Source organism: Leptonotus elevatus, chromosome 7 (genome assembly GCF_054856555.1).
Source record: "Leptonotus elevatus isolate MCC_2025b chromosome 7, RoL_Lele_1.0, whole genome shotgun sequence".
Classification (NCBI taxonomy): Eukaryota; Metazoa; Chordata; class Actinopteri; order Syngnathiformes; family Syngnathidae; genus Leptonotus; species Leptonotus elevatus.
The window spans coordinates 18,900,229-18,918,777 of NC_141245.1; the positions used below are offsets into that span (position 1 = coordinate 18,900,229).

Genomic DNA, 18,549 nt, shown 5'->3' on the forward strand with positions numbered 1-18,549 from the left:
ATGTATGGTGCCTGCTGCTTAATATATATATATTTTTTAAAAGGTGTAGGAGTAAGAACAATATATTTCAAAACAACGACTTAATACAATGAATATGAAGTTAGATTAACTGAAAATCTTGGAGGGGACGGGGGAAATTCAGCTCATTAGGTTGTGCAGGTGTCCCTAATAAAGTGTCTTTCAAGTGTATACCATATTTGAGCTGTTCTGTAAATCATACTTTCCACCTCCAGGTGAGTCATGCACTGCAGGCTAATTTTGCTGTGTGTGTGCGTGCATCTGTGTGTGTTTTTCACAGAAGTGGAACTGGAGACTCGCATCTTAGGCTAAGAACATCCCAAAGGTATGTAATTATTCCTAATGACATCCAGCATGTCGCAAATTAACCTGTTAAATATTTTACTGTAACTACTGCATAAGACACATAGAGCAAATCGCTGTGGGGAAGAACCCTTCTGGGTGGGGGTCCGGTTATAATAAATCACACTGAGATGATAAATTATGCAATTCTGATGAAAAGTGAATGCAGACTCATGAGAGGGAGCAATAACATGTTCCTGTCATATTGTGCATGTGCTCATCTCAGTATTTGTTTTCTGAGTGACAGAACCATGCAATAATCTTACTAATAACTGATGCTTGTCGACTTTTTTGCGATTGTATACAAATTCGCTGTCATGAAACCTGTACTGTAAATGGTTAAGAAAGTCAACTACTGATGGCACCATCAAGAGCAACTGGTGGTTCAGAATCCTGCTCGAGGACATTTCGACATGATCACAACAAGGCCTTGGGATCGAACCAACATCTAGGGTGGGAGACGGCCACTCTACCACTGAGCTATACCAGCCCGTGTACTTAACAGGTGATTTAAGTAGGATTTTCACTCTCTTAACTGGCAATTGATAACAAATAGATGTATATAATAAAAATAAGAATATGGCAAAAAGAAGGCCGTCAGAGTTTAAAAAATGATATATATTTGTTTTACTTTAGAATGGGTCATTTTGACTTGCAGCATAATAGAACAAGGGAAGGTTTGCAAACAAATTATATATATATATAACAGAGAACAAAACAATGAACATAAATACAATTAGGCCGTCAGAAGAGTTGTATCCCCATTTCATTAAATTTTTCTAGATTACTTAAAAAAAAACTTAAACAATCAGTCATGATAGGAGTTTAAAAAAAAAGACTGATTTACCTTGTGCTTGTTGTGATGTGGCCCTCTAGTGGCTTGTTGATGAAGCGCTACAATCTCCACACAAGCCTATTTCAATCCATCAAAGGTGCTTCGGCATCCATCTCACCTCCATTTGCACCCACCAGTGCTGCTAGGCGCCACATACGATGACATCATCGTCCTGCATGGGCAAGACGGCACAGAGAACACACAGGAGGGGGGTGAGTCAATCACAGGTCACCTAATCAGTACCAGTGAGATGCCCCGTAACCATGACGACGAGACCGAGTGTCAACAGTGTGAGCGACGGACGCCCCCGCTCCCCCGCCTTGGTTCCATATGTACATGGAGAGAATGAGTGGGTTCATAAGTGCTCACACCGCCGACACATTTACGGTCATTAGCTGTTGTTGCGCAACATATGGTTCATGCATATGTAATGGCAGGCAGGCGGGCCGGCGGCGGCTCTCCGCTAATGGTGGGCCGGGAGACACGTGGGTGGCAATGGAGTATAGGAGATGCGAGGACTCCCGACGAGTGGCAATGAGTCAAAGCAGTAGAGAAGGTCAGCTTTACGGTGGAGCTTTAATGAATGTCGCAAATGAAGAAAGCAAAGGCATATCTAATCACAACTACATTATTTTCAAAATAATTCCACCCTATCCCAACTGTGTGTGTTCATAGCGCAAATAAACATAGCTCCACAGTGGCACGTTCATTACAAACACCCAATACCAACAGGACTTCTCAATTTGCAAAAAAAACTACAGAGGTGTTGTTACATCCGACACCGCTCAGCGTGCACAATTCTCGAGGTTAACCCCGGACGGAGCTAAGAAGCTTACAGACAAAAGCGCCAAGGCTAGTGCAGTAATCCCCACCAAAGATTGATTTCTGTGTACATACAGCAATACTTCAAATGTTAGGAATGTGAGAACTGGTCTGGCATCTGATAAAACTGAAGTGGAGCATAAAGTGAAGCATCTCATCTGTTTTTGGTTTACTTTCAAGATGAACTGTAGTGGACTGGACTTTGTTTCCGTGTGAAGTTGCAACATCTGTGCACCTGCAGCAGTCAGCTGGGGTGACTCATCCAGCTCATCATCATCTCTCAGTTATGTTGATCATGTAAATACTTGCCAATTCCTCAATCTTCCCACTTAGGCCATTTAACATCCCTATATTTCCCTTTAGCAGCTCTAAAAATGACAATATTAATATCACGAATGATGATGCACATTATTATTGGTTTCTGGCAGCGTATTTGAACCTTTCAAATAATTCATGTACAGTGATCATATTTTGTGCCAGGTAACACTTACTGCAAGTCCCAGGAACCTCGGCTAATGACCCGGCGCTTGGCTGTTGCCTGCTTCAAGCTTGTATTCCTCTCACAGATGAAGTTTACTGCAAAATGAAACATAAATTAAATGTGATTACATGTGTGTTTTGTCTCATAAAAGTCTGATAGCTAAATGCAAAATTAATATTACTGCAGTAAGTTTACTGAGCAATTGTAGCCATGTTCTTCGTGACTGTATATTAAACACTGCCCCATGGTGGCCAAGGTATGCACACCAGAAAGAGCTGAACGATATGAAATCATAAATGATACACATTTTTTTTTGTATTGTTTTTTTTTTACATTCTCTTAAATTATATTAATAGTACTGTATGTTTTAATTAGTACCATAATATAGAGTGCTGTTTTTCTAATTAAAACAAAACCAAATGTTTTTGGGTGGTGTTTTATGAGGTGTTGTCACAGATTAATGGCATTTATTTCATTTCAACCCAAACTACCAGTCCCAGAATGCACATTTTCCTTCAAATAGTTAGCTAGGGTGGCTAACCTGTCCACACTTTTAATGAGGAGTCCGTTAATAAGCTACTTTTAATACCAAACCGCGAACCATTGAAACATACAATATGAAATTGTTCTTTAAATCGTGTTAAAAGTTCACGGATGATACGACAGTAATTCGCTTTTCGCTAACGTTGGCGTTGCTAGCATCTCTTCAAAGAATGTTTTGCCAAAATATTTAGTCACTAAAGACTTATTGAAACTACAAAGTAGTCATGTTGTATCTTATAGTGGTTGATAGAACTCCTATAATCACAAACATAGTGAGTGAGGTAGGAAAAACTAAATAAGACGCAAGTTTCTTACCATTTGCTGATGCTGAATGCCCAGGTGTATGATTTGCTTCTAATTGGCCAATGGCCAGATTGGTTGGCTTTCTAAAATGGTGAGCAAAGATTTTTTTTTTTTTTTTTTTAAACAAACTGAAAAGTCGGATCATAACGTCATCTTTATCTCTTGTGAATTATAGACAGTTGTTAGTTTTTGTTGTTGTTGCTCTAAACAAGAAACAAAGAAACGTGGTGGCTGCTTGTAGTTTTTTCGTGCTCCGCTGAGTCCGCTCAACCATTAAGTGGTACTGGCACCCATACAAAAGTGTGGGTAGGGTACTGGGTGGCTAAGGGGGTAGTTTATATTTGCAGTTGTGCAATGGAAAGTGGCTGATGTCAAAGGAAGCACTGACATATTCAACGATAAAACATTTCACTGTGTTTCACTATGAGGCATTTATATAATCTTTCAAACGTGCTATATGTCCAGTACTACTGTATTTAAAAATACCGTACTTCAACATTTGTATCAGTGTATGTTGCAACTCCGTAAATAGCCACACGGTGGCGGACTGCGGCCACAAGACAGAGCATCAGCGCTCGTATACACTTAACAGCAAGTGAAGTTAAAAAACATTCATCTCCCACATCGCGGTTGTGTAATTAAATAAATGACTATAATTATTATGAATACATTTAATTAACGTAATGTATGATTCTAATCTCTATATGTATTTTTATTTGATCGTAAACATGTTAAAATAATAACAAAATGTCTTAATTTTACTTTGAAGTGTAAAGGCACTAAACGTGTAATCACCAGATTGTTCTGCTTTAGACTCGTGAGAGGGTCGATACTGCCCACTTGGGGGCCCGCATCAGAACCGGACGAGCGGTGTCCCCTTTCTGCTCCTATCCCCGCCCCCCGGCGCAGAGAGACCTTACCCCCCTGTCCTGTCCAACCCGCCCCGCCTCAGCAGCGCTCTTTGCCGCGCACTGTACTCTACTCCTCTGTTCCCAATCCAGGCTGTTTCGCCTCCAAATCCGCTTTCACGCACTTTTTGCGTGCGTGGGTTCCCAATACGATGTCGGATTAAGTCCTCGGAATTCAGGAGGGGGATTGGGAGAACATGGTCGACCTGCGGCACGTCAACTGACTGCACGTTTCTGCTTCAGGTGAATATGAAACTTTCAAATAAATGATTGCATTGAGTTTACTTCTGAGGTGTTAAAGGACTAGTATTTTGCGTGTTCTCGTTTGTTTTGGTACAAGTGTGAGAAACAGGCTTGGAGTTTAGAGTGGAACTGATCGTTAACTTGCTGCTTATTATTGACTCCATGTACCTGCTTGAAGAAGGTTACACCGTAAGTCATAAAACTTTGCACATTGTACCTCATGGCCTTGTTTTGTTGTTTGACACAATTTTTTATCAATAAACAGTTCTCATGCTTAAAGCAATGTACTGTAATACAATACCACCCCCCACTGTCACGAGACTGTAACCTCAAAAACACAATGATGTGCTCATGTGTATTGAGGGACAACTGTTTACAGTTTACAATTGCTATTTGAGGACATTTCAGTTGACCAAAGATCTCCAAAAGTCTCCTAACTGCATGTTGTTGCTAAGTTTATAACACTTTGATGTTATTGGTTTTAGTTGCCTGTCAATGAGCAAACTATAGGAATCTGAACATGGCCGATTGAACTGCTATTCTTCTTTGTTTGCCCTCAGGGTTGAGATCAGCTCTCAGCGGGGCAGCGGTGTTTGCGCTGCGGCCTTCCGGCTGTGACGCAGATAGGGAAGAGGACACCCGTGGACCATGGATATCGGCAACGACGTGGACTTGTCCAACAACAACAACATCATGCCTCTGTGGAAGCGCCGTACGGACAACCACAGAAGCCCACCTGACTCGAGGAAGCCGCGGCCACGTAGTTGCCAGGGCAACGGGGTCACGACAACGGACTTCCCAGTGGAGGACAAGTGCGCTTTCACCTTGAGCCAGCCGGCTGAGAAACTGGTGGTTACATCTCAGGGCAAGAACACGGCGATGCTCAAGCACGTTTTACACAAACCTTCCAAAAAGTCCCGAGTTGTTCGGAGTATTAGTATTGGGCACATCTCCAATGGACGCTTCTCCTTGTCTAAGTTCAAGCCTGATGTCAGCCGATCGGCCTCGATTGGCAACAAAGTGAGCAATGGAGAGTACAGCACAGTAAATCATAGCAATGGACGGACAGTTTGGCCTGACAAGTACGTCCGCTCTCCTCAAGCCCTCATTTCCAGTGTGTTTAGTCTCAATTTGCCAAAGGAGAAGACCCCATCATATCATAATCTACCTGAAACGGTTCAACACACTCCTAACAACAACCACCTTGAACTGTCCTTCTCGTCTCCACCAAGCCCGTATCCTCCTGCGAGACGGACCCCTTCCCACAGCTCCACCTCGAGCATCCCCTCCTTGTCCTCCCTCACCTCCTCGGACCCCCCGACACCGCGCTCCTCATCGCCGACCGACATCCAGCCGCCCCTCCTCAGGCAATCGTCACCCTCGCCCGCCATCTCCCAAGACACCAGGCACGCGTCTTCTTCTTCCCCCTCTCCTTCCCTTTCCCCGTGTATCTCCCCCCCTCCATCCATCGTCCTCAGCACCCACAGCCCCGCCGCCCTGAAGATGGGCACCCAGCAGCTCATCCCTAAGGGCTTAGCCTCAGGCAGTCGACAGAGCAAGGCCAACGCAACCGGACCACAAGGCCAAGGGTTAGCAGGGCTGCTTGGTTTGGATGCTCCCAAGCGAGCTTTAAAAACCCTCAGCATGGTGGAGACGGGGGCCTACTTTTCCACGGGAGCAGGCCACGGCGAAGGGACGGACGGGGAAAATGAAAGCTCGGGGACGCTAAGGAGGGGGCTGAGGAGTACATCCTACCGGAGGGCTGTTGTCACCGGAGTCGATCTGGAGGCGCAGGCGCTTTCCCAGGCTGCCGTGAAGGGATTAGATAGCGATAATAAAACTCCTCCAGCAGGCAGTCCTTGCGTTGTAAAGCCCACCAGCCCGGGGGCACCCAAGCCTGACAGCCCTACAACTCTTACTGGCACAAGAAAAAGCAAGGTAAGCTGAGCAAGTCCTATAAAGATAACAGTATTATCAAGATAGCAGGCTCTTGCGCGTTCCTCAAAGTGGACATTAAGTATCAGGGTGAAAAAAAGTTCATGTACTTACTCCAGAAATCAGAACCAAGCCTTACAAGGACATCTATTATTTGATGGTTGGAAGACATGATGTAATGCTAGACACACACACACACACACACAGTGGCTCTGTTGGTGGACAATGGCAGAGGTCAACAGACAATTAAGGGGAAGGTGCCAGAGTTTGTGGTGGGTATGCACAATCCCACGTGTCGTCTCCTATTTTCAGATTTCTGACAAGAAGAACATTCTGAGCCCTCAACGCACCTTTGACAGCGAAGGTGAGAGCAGGCCTTCAGTATCGCATTTCACTCATAACCCCGCCGGTGTTGTCATTGACGATCCTTTTTTAAGACACTAATCCCTTCTTCTCGAAAAATGTCTTTCAGAGGAGGAATTGTACCAGAATTATCAGGAAAAGGCATTACATAACGATTCGGATGAGGATGCCGATTCCAGAGAGGCTCCAGCCGATAACAGCATCGTGTTACAATACAAACCGATCCGGACGTCCTGGAGCCAGCTTACTGTGGTTAGACATGACACACACTCGATATTACAAACACATGTTGACTCTTTAGTCCCTCGCCTGTGGATCTCTAAAAAATATTTTTTTACATATTTATTTTATTTTTTAGAAGAAAAAAAAATTTCATGACCATAAAATGTCCAAAAGGGAAGAGGAAAAGTAGAAAATGACCATAAAATGTCCGTGAAATTGCCAAAAATGTCAGAGAATTTAATGTTAATAGCAGAAAAAGTCTGCTATACTATAAAATCCTGAAAATGACCATAAAATGTCCACAAAATTGCTAAAAAAATAAAAATAAATAAAAAGTCAGAAAACTATTTTTTTTTTTTTAAACGGGAGAAAATAAATTGTTTAAAAAGTAAACATAAAATGTCCCCCAAAAAAAGAACTCCCGAAAATTACCATAAAATGTCCACAAAATTTTTTTGGGGCAAAAAGGCAGGAAAAATGTCAAAAAGTAACCATAAAATGTGGTGTAAAAGGTGTCTATTTGAACAAAAAGGAGCAGAGTATGCAAAGTTACGGTTGACTACCTGACCAACTGACTGACCTACTGGTTAAGGAGCTAACATAATTGACACTAACTACCTGACTAACACACCAAATTACTAACTGACTGTAAATAGGACATCTAAACAAAACACCAACAAAACAACTTGATTCTGACTGATATTTGAAAGTTGACCTTTCCACCATCCGCCCGCAATGAATTGGTCTAATCCCCCTCCGTTGTCATCCTGTCTCTTTAGCTGAATACAGTACAGTACTTGGAATGTGCGCATTCTCAAGAATGCCGTCATATCAAGTTTGGTGAGTGTCGTTGACTGCGCTCAGCCAAGAGTGCAGGCGCACTTCTTCAAGAACAGGGAGGCAAGTCAGTCAGCCAGACCACTTTTGGGAGCCCTGCATAGTCTCATATGCCAGTGCACTGGCTAGCTCCTCTCATTTTGTCAGACTGAAGCTATGCATAAAATGTTGCCTTTAGAGGGTTGTGCGGTCGCCACGGTTGCATGATGCAGTTAGAAATCGGAATGGAGGGAATGTACTCCAGGAAGAGATGGGCCAGTTTGTTTATTCCTGGGCACCCTCATTGGCTTGTTTACTCGGTGAGACGTGATAAAACATGTGAAAGGAGAGATTGAAAGTGATCAGATTAAAGGACAACAGTAACATCCTGTACTGATGTGAAACGATGTACCCGGCATCATCACCCTTCTTGGCTGTAAATGGTATTTTGAAGAATGCGCAGGTATAATGTCACTGTCTTCTAATGATACAAAACAGAAAAAAAAGAAGCCGAGAACCAAAATTACTAGTTGCTTCCATTGGATCTCATCCCTGGAACTGGAATATGTGTCAGAAATTAATTTCAGAGTGATTATGGGCTTAATCCCTTCAGACCCACATTTTTTTCTGCTGGCCATTTTTTAAAAACTGATTTGGACTCTTTTCTCACATAAGAACAACATGAAATAAAAAAAAATTTTTTTATAGTGGACGCCAGGATAGCTTGGTTGTAATGTGCTGTCAATTTACCAAGCTTATATGTAACATTTTTAACAATGAACCTCATGCAAATCAACTCGCGATTGTGATTGGTTAGCTAGGATCCAATCATGAACCAGAAGTGTTGACATCTCCAAATTATGCGTTTTTATTGGTTTGGACGCGCAAATGTCATGTCCGCTGCAATCATCTATGTGTCCGAAGTGTCCACCAAAATGTTTTTTACTAATATCAGGTAGTTCATTAATAGTCAAAATAATTAATTACCTTGACTAAATAGCTCACATTCCTCAAGCGAGAATGAACTGCTGTATAGGCAATAGTTAATAAAAACCCTATGTTGTAACGTTTACTTGAAAATATGCTTAATTTGTACTAGCGATGCACGATAATATCGGTGGCCGCTAATTATCGGCATTTATCGGCCAATTTGACGTCAAACAGATAAACCAGATAATAAAGAAATCCGCCGATAATAATAGATTTGCCATGTTGGTCCATCTGTTATGGTTGTGGCTCAATTTGTGCCCAACCCCTCCCCTCCCCTCTCCTATCACACATTTGTGACGTCATAATGTGCGCGACCTCGTGTTCACAAAAGATACCCTTGCAGTTTTGTGTTGCATTTTTAAAACATGATTGTTTTGTTTTGGCAAACTCAAAATAAGTTACTGGTTGTCTTTGAAGCAAAGATATTAATAAAATTCAGCTTCATGGTGCTTTACACAACATTTCAATGTATTTGTACACGTTACACTTATAGCAGGACTTGAAAGTATATTTGTATTCAAGTTAATTTTGCAAACAATTATCGAGCTTACTTATCGGTTATCGACATCGGCACTTTCTAAATTATTGGTTTATCGTATCGGTCGAAAATAGCATCATCGGGCATCCCTAATTTGTACAGCATAAAACAAGAACATTTTGAACAAAGCCAATTACATTGTGTGGTGAAGCCTCAAGAGGTTTGACGTTGCTTTGTTTGTTCCCATTTGGGCGCGAGGCCAGATAACTAGAGATGGAGCAGTATCACTTCCTGGTGTCTTTCCAGCATGAGGAGCCGTCTTGGAGCTGAGCCAGTTGTTTTGCATGTTGAATTTGAAGTAGAAGGTGCCCCCGGGGCCTTACTAGCTATAAATAAGGCGGGCTTTCGATTCAGGCTTAACTTCTCACCGACAAAGGCGCTGGCAGAATCAGTCAATCTCGCTTCACAGTTCACACCCAGTCCATTCCAAAAGATGGCTTTGGTTTCGATCGCATTGAAACGCATTTTACATTCCCCCTGCGTGCTTTCAGCCAATGATATTCAATGAGCACAACGGCAGGCGATTTGTTACTTTGATGTCAGCGTGTCATCCGTCGCCATGGGCGTTCTCATGCAATGAAGATCTCTTGTCTCGTTTTCAACAACAACTTTGTTGCCCCTCTTCCCGCAGAGCGCGGTATGTTAAGTGCCGCGGTCATTGTACGCTGGGACAACAGACGCAATAGCAGCACACACTTGCGATAAATGCGGAGGAGAACCCCCTGTGAAGCCGGTTGAAAATGAGACTCCTTGATGCCAAACGTTTTACTGACTGAAATGTTTTCTCCCCCAAGGTGAAGAAAAGCGGTCTTTCTGATCGGATGAGTCAGGAAGAACGCAAAAGACAAGAGGTATTGATTATATTTTACACTTACTTTGGCGCCTTGTGGAACGGTTGCCAAATTCATCAGTTCCTCAATACTTTTGCCCTTCCGGTACATTTGAAACACTGCCATGACGAATAAAGCAGAACTCCTCCTCAGGCCATCTTCGAGGTGATCTCCTCCGAGCACTCGTACCTCCACAGTCTGGAGATCCTGATCCGCATGTTCAAGAACTCGCCGGAGCTCAGCGAGGCCATGACCAAGACGGAACATCACCACCTCTTCTCCAACATCACCGACGTCTGCGAGGCCAGCAAAAAGTAAGAGATAGAAAACATACACCTGACAATGTTTTGGTGATGCTCTGCCTATTTTTGCTAGTCAACTAAAATTAACTACAATAACAAAAGTGCTGGTTTTTTTGCCTACTCCTGTGCGCCTCGTAAAAAGTTTGTGGTATTTTGCTTTCGGCAAATGAGCCGGCTAATTCTGCATTTAATAGCACTTCAACACTTGGGAGAGCGCACTCACTTCCATGTGAGGCGTGTCGATAAACACCAGGGCATTTGCCTTCTTTCTACACTCCTGGCTTGTTTTCAGAGTGCAGCTTGACAGTGGTCTCTGCTGACCAGTAGTGTTAATTCTATCCGCCATTTAAAAATTTAGTCTCAGTTTTAGTCCAGTTTCAATCACGCTTGTGTTTTTTTTTTTTTTTATCATAGTCAATCTCATCCGGTTTTTATTTAGTCCATTTTTAGTCGACTATAAATATAGCATTTTTGTCTTTATTTTAGTCCAGAAAACATAATTTTATTCATCTAGTTTTAGTCAAGACAATCATTTTAGCCCTGTATATTTTTTGTCAGCAGATTATGTTGAACATTTCGGATCTAAAATTATTTCGCATAAAATGTTCTCATCTTTTTGATGAAAAACAAACAATATATCAACAAGTGATGGCTCCATGCTACGAGCTAGTAAATTAGCCAGCATTAGTTAGCGGTCGGATTAACATCATTGTTGAAACCTTGGATTAATGTTACGTTATAACTATAATTTACTTTTTTTTATTAACCTTTCACCGTGAATCCACTTCTTGCCTGTCCCATGTCTTGTGCATGTTGCACTCGCTAGCTGCAGATTTGAAAGGGGGTGTGACTAATTTGTGTCACATGACAGTGTTACAGTGACAGAATTTTACAAAATCATATCATTTTCGTCTCGTTTTTGTTCATGAACTAAAATGTCAATAACTTTAAGTCCAATTTTTATTGAGTATACTTTCGATCTCATTTTCATTAGTTGACAAAAATGAATACTGATTTAGTCCCAGTTATTGTTTATTAATGAAGGGTTTAGTCTAGTTTTAGTCCTTCAAAAACTGACCAGTACAAAACAGATTCTGAGAAGAGATTAAGACTAAAAGGCAAATAAAGCTAAAAGTGTATTTTTATTGTCGTTCCGGTTGGCAATTGTTCTATAAACTCTCTGACTGCATCTGTCCATCATGATATTTTTTTAACGACGTTTGTGACCTGGAAACACTAGTGAGAAATGTTCTTCCCCAAGCTCACTGAAAGTGTTTGAACATTTACGCTTACAAGTGATACCAAAAGACACAACGAGCAGAGAGCACATTCAGATTCCTGGCACCAGAAAGTGTTTACCCTGGATGTCATTTAAATATGATACACTCTTACCAGGGATTCCTAACGCCCATTCCCGATAGTGATACGACAAACGTGAGAATTTACAAAAAAAAAAATGTTTGTCCCTAATGACATTCATAAAAAATATATATTTGTGTAGGTGGGAGGGTTGGAACTGTTACAGGAAATTCAATTTCCTGTTTTGAGTTAATTTTAAATATAACAGAACCGTAGTAGTTATTCAGGGACTAAGATTGTACAACAACATTCAAGTTTGACTCAACTGAACGAACAATTTAGAAAATGTCCTGTAAATTCACATTAAGTGGGTGCATTCTTTTCATCGGACATAACATTAATTCAATGTATGAGCCTTTTAATTTTTTTTGTCACGTTTCCATTTTAATAATTATTCCAAAGCATCACTCAGATTGGTGGAGTCTTACCATTTAACCGGGGGTTTTGCACCTAAACTTGGTTTAGCAGTTGGTCATGTTTTAGTATTTCCCCCCGTGGGCCTTTGTGAAAAAAAGAGCCCGTTAAATACCATTTGTAGTCGCTGTGTCATGGTTGACCTTGTTCAAATGAGCACATGCATGCTGGCAGGCTTCAAACAGCATCAACAACTGTTTTCTGGTATATATTCAGATTCCGTAACTTGGCCGTTGCTCAGCGAGAACCCATCCCAATTATACAATTTATGAATTAGTCATACATTTATTTAAAATCTACTTTTTACCACAGATGTCATGTGCTTTACGCTAATTCCCTTAAATGCAACAATGCACATGCGCAAATTCCTTCCCCCCTGTTGAGACTTGCCGTGACCCCTTGTACATTTTACTCCACACACACGCCCCATTCTGCCATACCCGCCACACCTACACTTTGACCAGCTAAGATATACAAATGGCCCGTAGCACCAATCAAACGAGGGAGAAAGAGAAGTCGGAATTTGGGTTTGCTATGTGAACGAAAGCTGGGTAAACATCCATCACGCCTGCAGGCGTCTTGTGACATTTGTCAGTGCGTGATGTGACAGCTGGTGGGAGTAGTGTTTTACACGCAGGTGTGTTATTAATTGCATTTGAATAGCCGCCTCATGCTATGAGAAAGATCAATTACGGGCATTCCTTACATTATCATTATTGAGCAGATTTTGACAAACAGTGGAATTGTAGTCATACATTAGTGTAACTGAAGTTTATCAAAGAACGGGGAACGGCAGAGAAACCTCAAGAGCTGAGGTGGACTGGATGGGCCTAAAAGGTTGCACAGTATAAACATGGACACACACAACATTATTGCGCAATCATGTCAGATTCCATCAGACTGATAGTGTGTGGAAAATACTGTTCATGTGTTCCAGTAGATGCTGATGTTTTGGTTAGCAACAAAAAATGGGCTAAGCAGTTAAATTATGCAACATTATAGGTAGGCAGTGTATATTCAGCTTTACAGTGGCAGCCACAATTTGAGTACGCACGTTATTTGTAGTTATTATGGTTGAAATGTTGTTTTTTTATCGGTGTCAAAATTAGTGCGTTAATATAGAGTTAATTTAACACCACTAATTTATTTTGAGCTCGATTAATGCCCGCCCCTTACACTGTGTGTCATCAATGTCCAACATTAGACATGTATGCCATCTACTGGCAGAAAAATTACCTCAACACAAATCAAAATCTCACACTTTTTTTTTTTACAGTACAGTACATCTTTTGAATTTTATAACTTCAAATAACTTACTATTATATAACTTGAATAACAAATAACTTACTAAAATACTTTATCAATGAACTAAAAGACACCAACATATTTGTATTAGGTTAATGTATTTTTTCTACTTTTACGCTAACAAGAGTATCAAAAACCATGAGGAAAAAACTATTTTATTGTACATTTTATTTTATTAGATATAAAATGTGCGATTAATTTGCAATTAATCATGAGTTAATTATTAAAGTTATAGGATTAATCACGATTGAAATATTAAATCAACTGACATCCCTAGGTCTTTTTTTATTTTTTACATTGTTTCTATACATATCCCAAATTCAAACGCCTTAAGGCTTAGTCGCGTCACCGTCCGCATTCCCTCACGACAACAACATGAAGCCACAGAAGTCGGGTCAGTGAGTTTCGCCCCCAGTGGGATCCTACATCCTTGACCTGTTAGGACCTAGAATAGATGTTTAGGATAACTCACGCAGCCTTTGAGCTAGTGTAGACGTGTCCTCATTTGGAGATTGGGGGGGGGGGGGGGTTTCCTAAAAAGCATTGTCTCCTATAGATAGACATTCCATGTGTTTGCATGTGGAGTGGCACAGTCGGGTGCACAGCTGGTCAAGGTTTGTTCCTGTTTGCCACCTTCGCATGACATGCTAAATGTTTCATGCTGTTAAACAGACCATCTGCTGCTCCTCAGGAAGGGGAAAAGCCTCTGTTGTTGTGTTTAATGTTGGACCGTGTCTCTATTTTAAGAGGTGTGGAGTTCCTCTTCTGTGATCTTACAAGAGAAAGGTGTCGGGGATGTTTCCTGCCTTGCCGACTCCAGCATCTGTCATGTCCTGCATGTTCCCTTAGCGCCTAGAGCTCATGCCCCCCTTATTACACCGGATAGTACCGACTCGCAGTTCTATTGTGTTTTTCATTGGTTAAAGCCTGATACTGTACTGCCAGGGTCCGAAGCATGATGACTCAATATCATATGGGTGAACTCATTTTGTCCTCATTAGGGTCTCGGGCAGTTTTTCCCCCCTCCCTCTTATTTTTGTTTTCTTCCATCTGAGAAATTGGGGAACCGTTTTGGTGACCCATCAGCGCCACCGCTACAGAAGCTCCAGAGCACGATATGGCTTTTACGGCAAAATCTTCTGCTCCTCTCCTGTATCGCCATTAGCAACAAGCAGAGATGGATAACCAGCTGGATAAAAACTTTGCGCATTCCACCGCTATTGTTCTTGATTGATTGGGTGGTGGTCAACATTTTATTACACACGAGCACCATCCTGCCTCGGGTACGAGCCCCAAGGGCGGAATATTTGGAAGATGGCTTAATCTCCCCATTTTGTGTCAGTTCACAAAAAGCGGCTAACCGTGCCTCGTTTTTAGGTTCTTTAAACAATTGGAGGAGAAACACCAGCACAACGTTGTGATCGAAAGCATCAGCGACATCGTCTGCAAGCACGCCGAATCCAACTTCGATCCTTACGTGACGTACTGCTCCAACGAGGTCTACCAGCAGAGAACCCTGCAGAGGCTGTTGTGAGTATTATCTTATCTCCTGTGGCTTTCATGCAGAATGTACGACTCTCACACTTTGACCTTGGCGGTTTACTAAAGCTACTTTTTCTTCCTCCTCCACATGGTGCAGATCCAAGAATCCCGTTTTTAAGGAGGCGCTGAGCAAGATCGAGGGCCACCCTGACTGCAGGAACCTCCCCATGATCTCATTCCTCATCCTGCCCATGCAGAGGGTCACGCGCTTGCCGTTGCTTATGGACGTGAGTGTGCCTGAGCTTTGGAATTAGCGGACTTTGGCTCTTACCTAACTTGTTTAAATGTCGTTGCACAGCAAACATGCAGGGTGTGTGCTTTGACTCACAAACTTTCAGTTCAGGTGACTTTACGTCATGACCTGAGCTACCTTATCTTTTACGATGTTTATTTGTCAGTTTCCATTATTCTCCCTTTTCTTCTCTCGTGCTCCACTTTGACCCCTTTTTGCTTCAATATGTTGTGCGAGTCTCCCAAGAGCCTTTGGGGTTTAGTCCACACGGAGGCCTCTGGATCCTGAGAACATTTGGTTTCGCTTCATTTTCTTCCCACAGCTGCTCTTGAGTTTCGACACGCTATCAAGCATTGATAAGGCGCTGTGTGCTTTTATAAATGCAATGAACTGATCCCGCTTTTTTTTTGTTTGTTTTTTGCGTGTGCGTGCTATGCCACCTGCAGACAATTTGCCAGAAGACTCCTAAAGACTCGGCGCAGTATGAAGAATGTAAGAAGGCTTTACATGCCGTCAGCAAGGTCAGTGAGTGAACAGTGGATAACATTGCATTTATGTCACATCACTAACACTAATCACTGAAAACCAGAAGAGTGGGGACCTCCACAAAGGCTGAACGATTCTTGTTAAGATCAGTACAAAACCCTACATATTAAGGATAAGATCCCGATCAAGTGATCGGAAATTGGGTCTGATCACGTCATTTTCAGCTAATTAGAATCAAGGGGAAACGATTGGATATTTGTTTTTTTAAGGGCTACAGCGCAACAACATACACCAGAGGTAAACGGTAATTGCTAAAAGAAAAGAAAAAGTACCTTTTAACACTGCACAACACGGAAAAAAAAAGATTTAAATTATGTCATGTTGGGATAGTTTTCTTAATGACTTAAAAATGGATAAATGAATGCATTGAAATACTTTAAGTAAAATGTAATAAAAAATTGCATTTGAAAAAATAAAAACTGAATTACATTAAAATTGTTTAATGTATTATTACACTGCATAAACACCGTCAGAACATGCAGAGAAAATCCTCAATACCATTGAAAATATTTACATAATTTGATTATTTCTAAAAATTGAAATAATAGAAAATAGGGTTACCAATCAATTAATTGATTGATTACGTTAATCGAGAAAAAAAAAGCATTGGACAGAAGTTCGGAAACCGCACTCTCCTCAATCTTATTACAAATTATTTTAATAAACTTTTTTTTTAGGGGGGAAAAAACAAATCTTTTAAGTATGGGCGTAATAGTTGACTAATTATTGTCTCAGCTAACACATAAAACACATGCATTGAAATAGAAGTTTAAAACATACAGAGAGGAACTGCTACATAAATAAATGTAAAATATATACATCTTAAAACTAAATCAACTAGTTATATTCAGGAAACTTAGTGCCTAATAATTGCTTAATGCCTAGTGATAAATCAGTATTTATTATTGCACTTTTGTAAATACACAAATGTGCTACACTTCCACAAAAATGTCTTGTACCCTCTGTATTTTCAAAAACGATGAAAACATATTCTTCTTCTCTTAGGCAACAATATATTTAACTGTGTATGTATGCGCAGGTGGTAAGAAAATGCAATGAGGGCGCGCGCACCATGGAGAGAACCGAGATGATGTACACCATCAACTCCCAGCTGGACTTTAAGATCAAGGTATCTTCTATTTCTCATGACCTAATATTAAATATTCAAGATGTTTTCACATTCCTTTTACTAACCGGAGGTCTTGTCTCACCTTGTAGCCTTTCCCGCTGGTTTCGTCATCCCGGTGGATGGTGAAGCGAGGCGAGCTGACGGCCTTCGCGGAGGACAACGGCATCTTCCTCAAGCGGACGTCGCGCCAACAAGTCTACTTCTTCCTCTTCAACGATGTCCTCATCGTCACCCGGAAGAAGAGGTAAGCAAAGTGCGTGCGGCGTGCATATGGTGCGAAGTTCTGTTGAACGTAACTCAACTGCTTGACACGTTAAGGGCGTAAAGATTTAAAACATTTGGTGCCTGACGTGGCACGACTGTTTATATATATATTTTTTTACATTTGATGGATTTGTGAATTAATTGTTGACCGTTCGGGACCCCATTAGAAAGTGAGGGACCTTTTTTATTTATTTTTAAAACAAAAAAAACAACGTGAAGGGACCAAGAGGAAACTGTGGGCTGAAACTTAGCGTGCTTTTGACCCCCCCCCCCCCCCCCCACCCCGGCCAGTAAAGCTGCAGGTGTCTGAACCTGCAGCGTTTCTACTTAACTATTTTATTTTTTTCTTGTGTCATCAACTGTTGCTGAGTCATCAAAACCATTCCATCTTGATCTAATAGTTAAACACTCCCTGGAAATGATGTGCTTTTCATTTGCGTGTGTAGCCCCCACCTTTCTGGAATCGATTGTCGACTGGCTGGCTCAAAATTCCTAAGAATCATAGAGAAGGGCGGGGGGGGGGGGGGGAGAAACATTCCATATGATGTTTTTCTGGGAATGGAACCTGGAAGAGGCCGACTGCTTTGGTGTGTGCAGTCCAGCTTGCGTTTGGAAGAAGACGGCTTTCGGGAAATAGGAGTGCGAATGAGAGAAGTTGTTACAATATTGGTTTGTTCTACAGTGTCACGCAACTTGGACGTGTGCTGTCGAGCAAAACAAAAACACAGCCGAGGTCATGCCGGGTTACAAACAATGATATCATAGCTTCTTTTTTTTTTAAACAAGAAAACATGTTTTTTGACCAACTTTTTTTCAGTGAGGCACTAAAAAAAAAAAGAGGGTGAAAAGTGTGCTGTCATTGTTGATCCCTGGGATATTTACATGGTGAGAAGACGTTTTCCAAGTACTCACAGCCGCCAACGTTACATCATCCACAACTGGAGAGCTCCTTGCAGTCGCTAATAAACGTACTTTGCGCGCGTCGATCTCCTGCACAGACTCCAGCGAGTTTGTCATGCTTCCGCCACGCACCCCTCTCCTGCCATGAATTTAAATCGAGTGAAGTCGGCTGTGTTCACTCCCACAACTGCGTACGTTTAAAAAATAATGCAAGAACGGAAACTACACTTATGTGCAGGTACACATCATAAATTGGATTTGATTTTTTTTGTTTTGTTAAAAAAAAAATGGGTCAAAAGTAGCGGTCCGTCCCTTTTTTTAGTGTAGCTTGCTCCCCGCCCAAGTTGACTGGGATTCACAAGTGACC

General features: G+C 41.6%; 1 protein-coding gene across 2 annotated transcripts in view; it reads left to right on the plus strand.

Annotated features, from left to right (window-relative positions):
- The first annotated feature begins 4,247 nt into the window (after positions 1-4,247).
- LOC147171381 (rho guanine nucleotide exchange factor 26-like) overlaps positions 4,248-18,549 on the plus strand; it is a 29,642-nt gene continuing 15,340 nt past the window's right edge. The window contains exons 1-11 of one of the 2 annotated variants that reach the window (XM_086079857.1): positions 4,248-4,495; positions 5,056-6,433; positions 6,743-6,794; positions 6,903-7,045; positions 10,154-10,210; positions 10,343-10,503; positions 14,947-15,099; positions 15,209-15,338; positions 15,790-15,864; positions 16,929-17,018; positions 17,108-17,262. In XM_086079857.1, the coding sequence (XP_085935983.1) occupies positions 5,144-6,433; positions 6,743-6,794; positions 6,903-7,045; positions 10,154-10,210; positions 10,343-10,503; positions 14,947-15,099; positions 15,209-15,338; positions 15,790-15,864; positions 16,929-17,018; positions 17,108-17,262 (2,306 nt within the window). In that variant the 5' untranslated portion in view covers positions 4,248-4,495; positions 5,056-5,143. Of the gene's footprint in view, positions 4,496-4,552; positions 4,685-5,055; positions 6,434-6,742; positions 6,795-6,902; positions 7,046-10,153; positions 10,211-10,342; positions 10,504-14,946; positions 15,100-15,208; positions 15,339-15,789; positions 15,865-16,928; positions 17,019-17,107; positions 17,263-18,549 lie in introns of those variants that run through there. The other variant, XM_086079858.1, reaches the window with a different exon arrangement.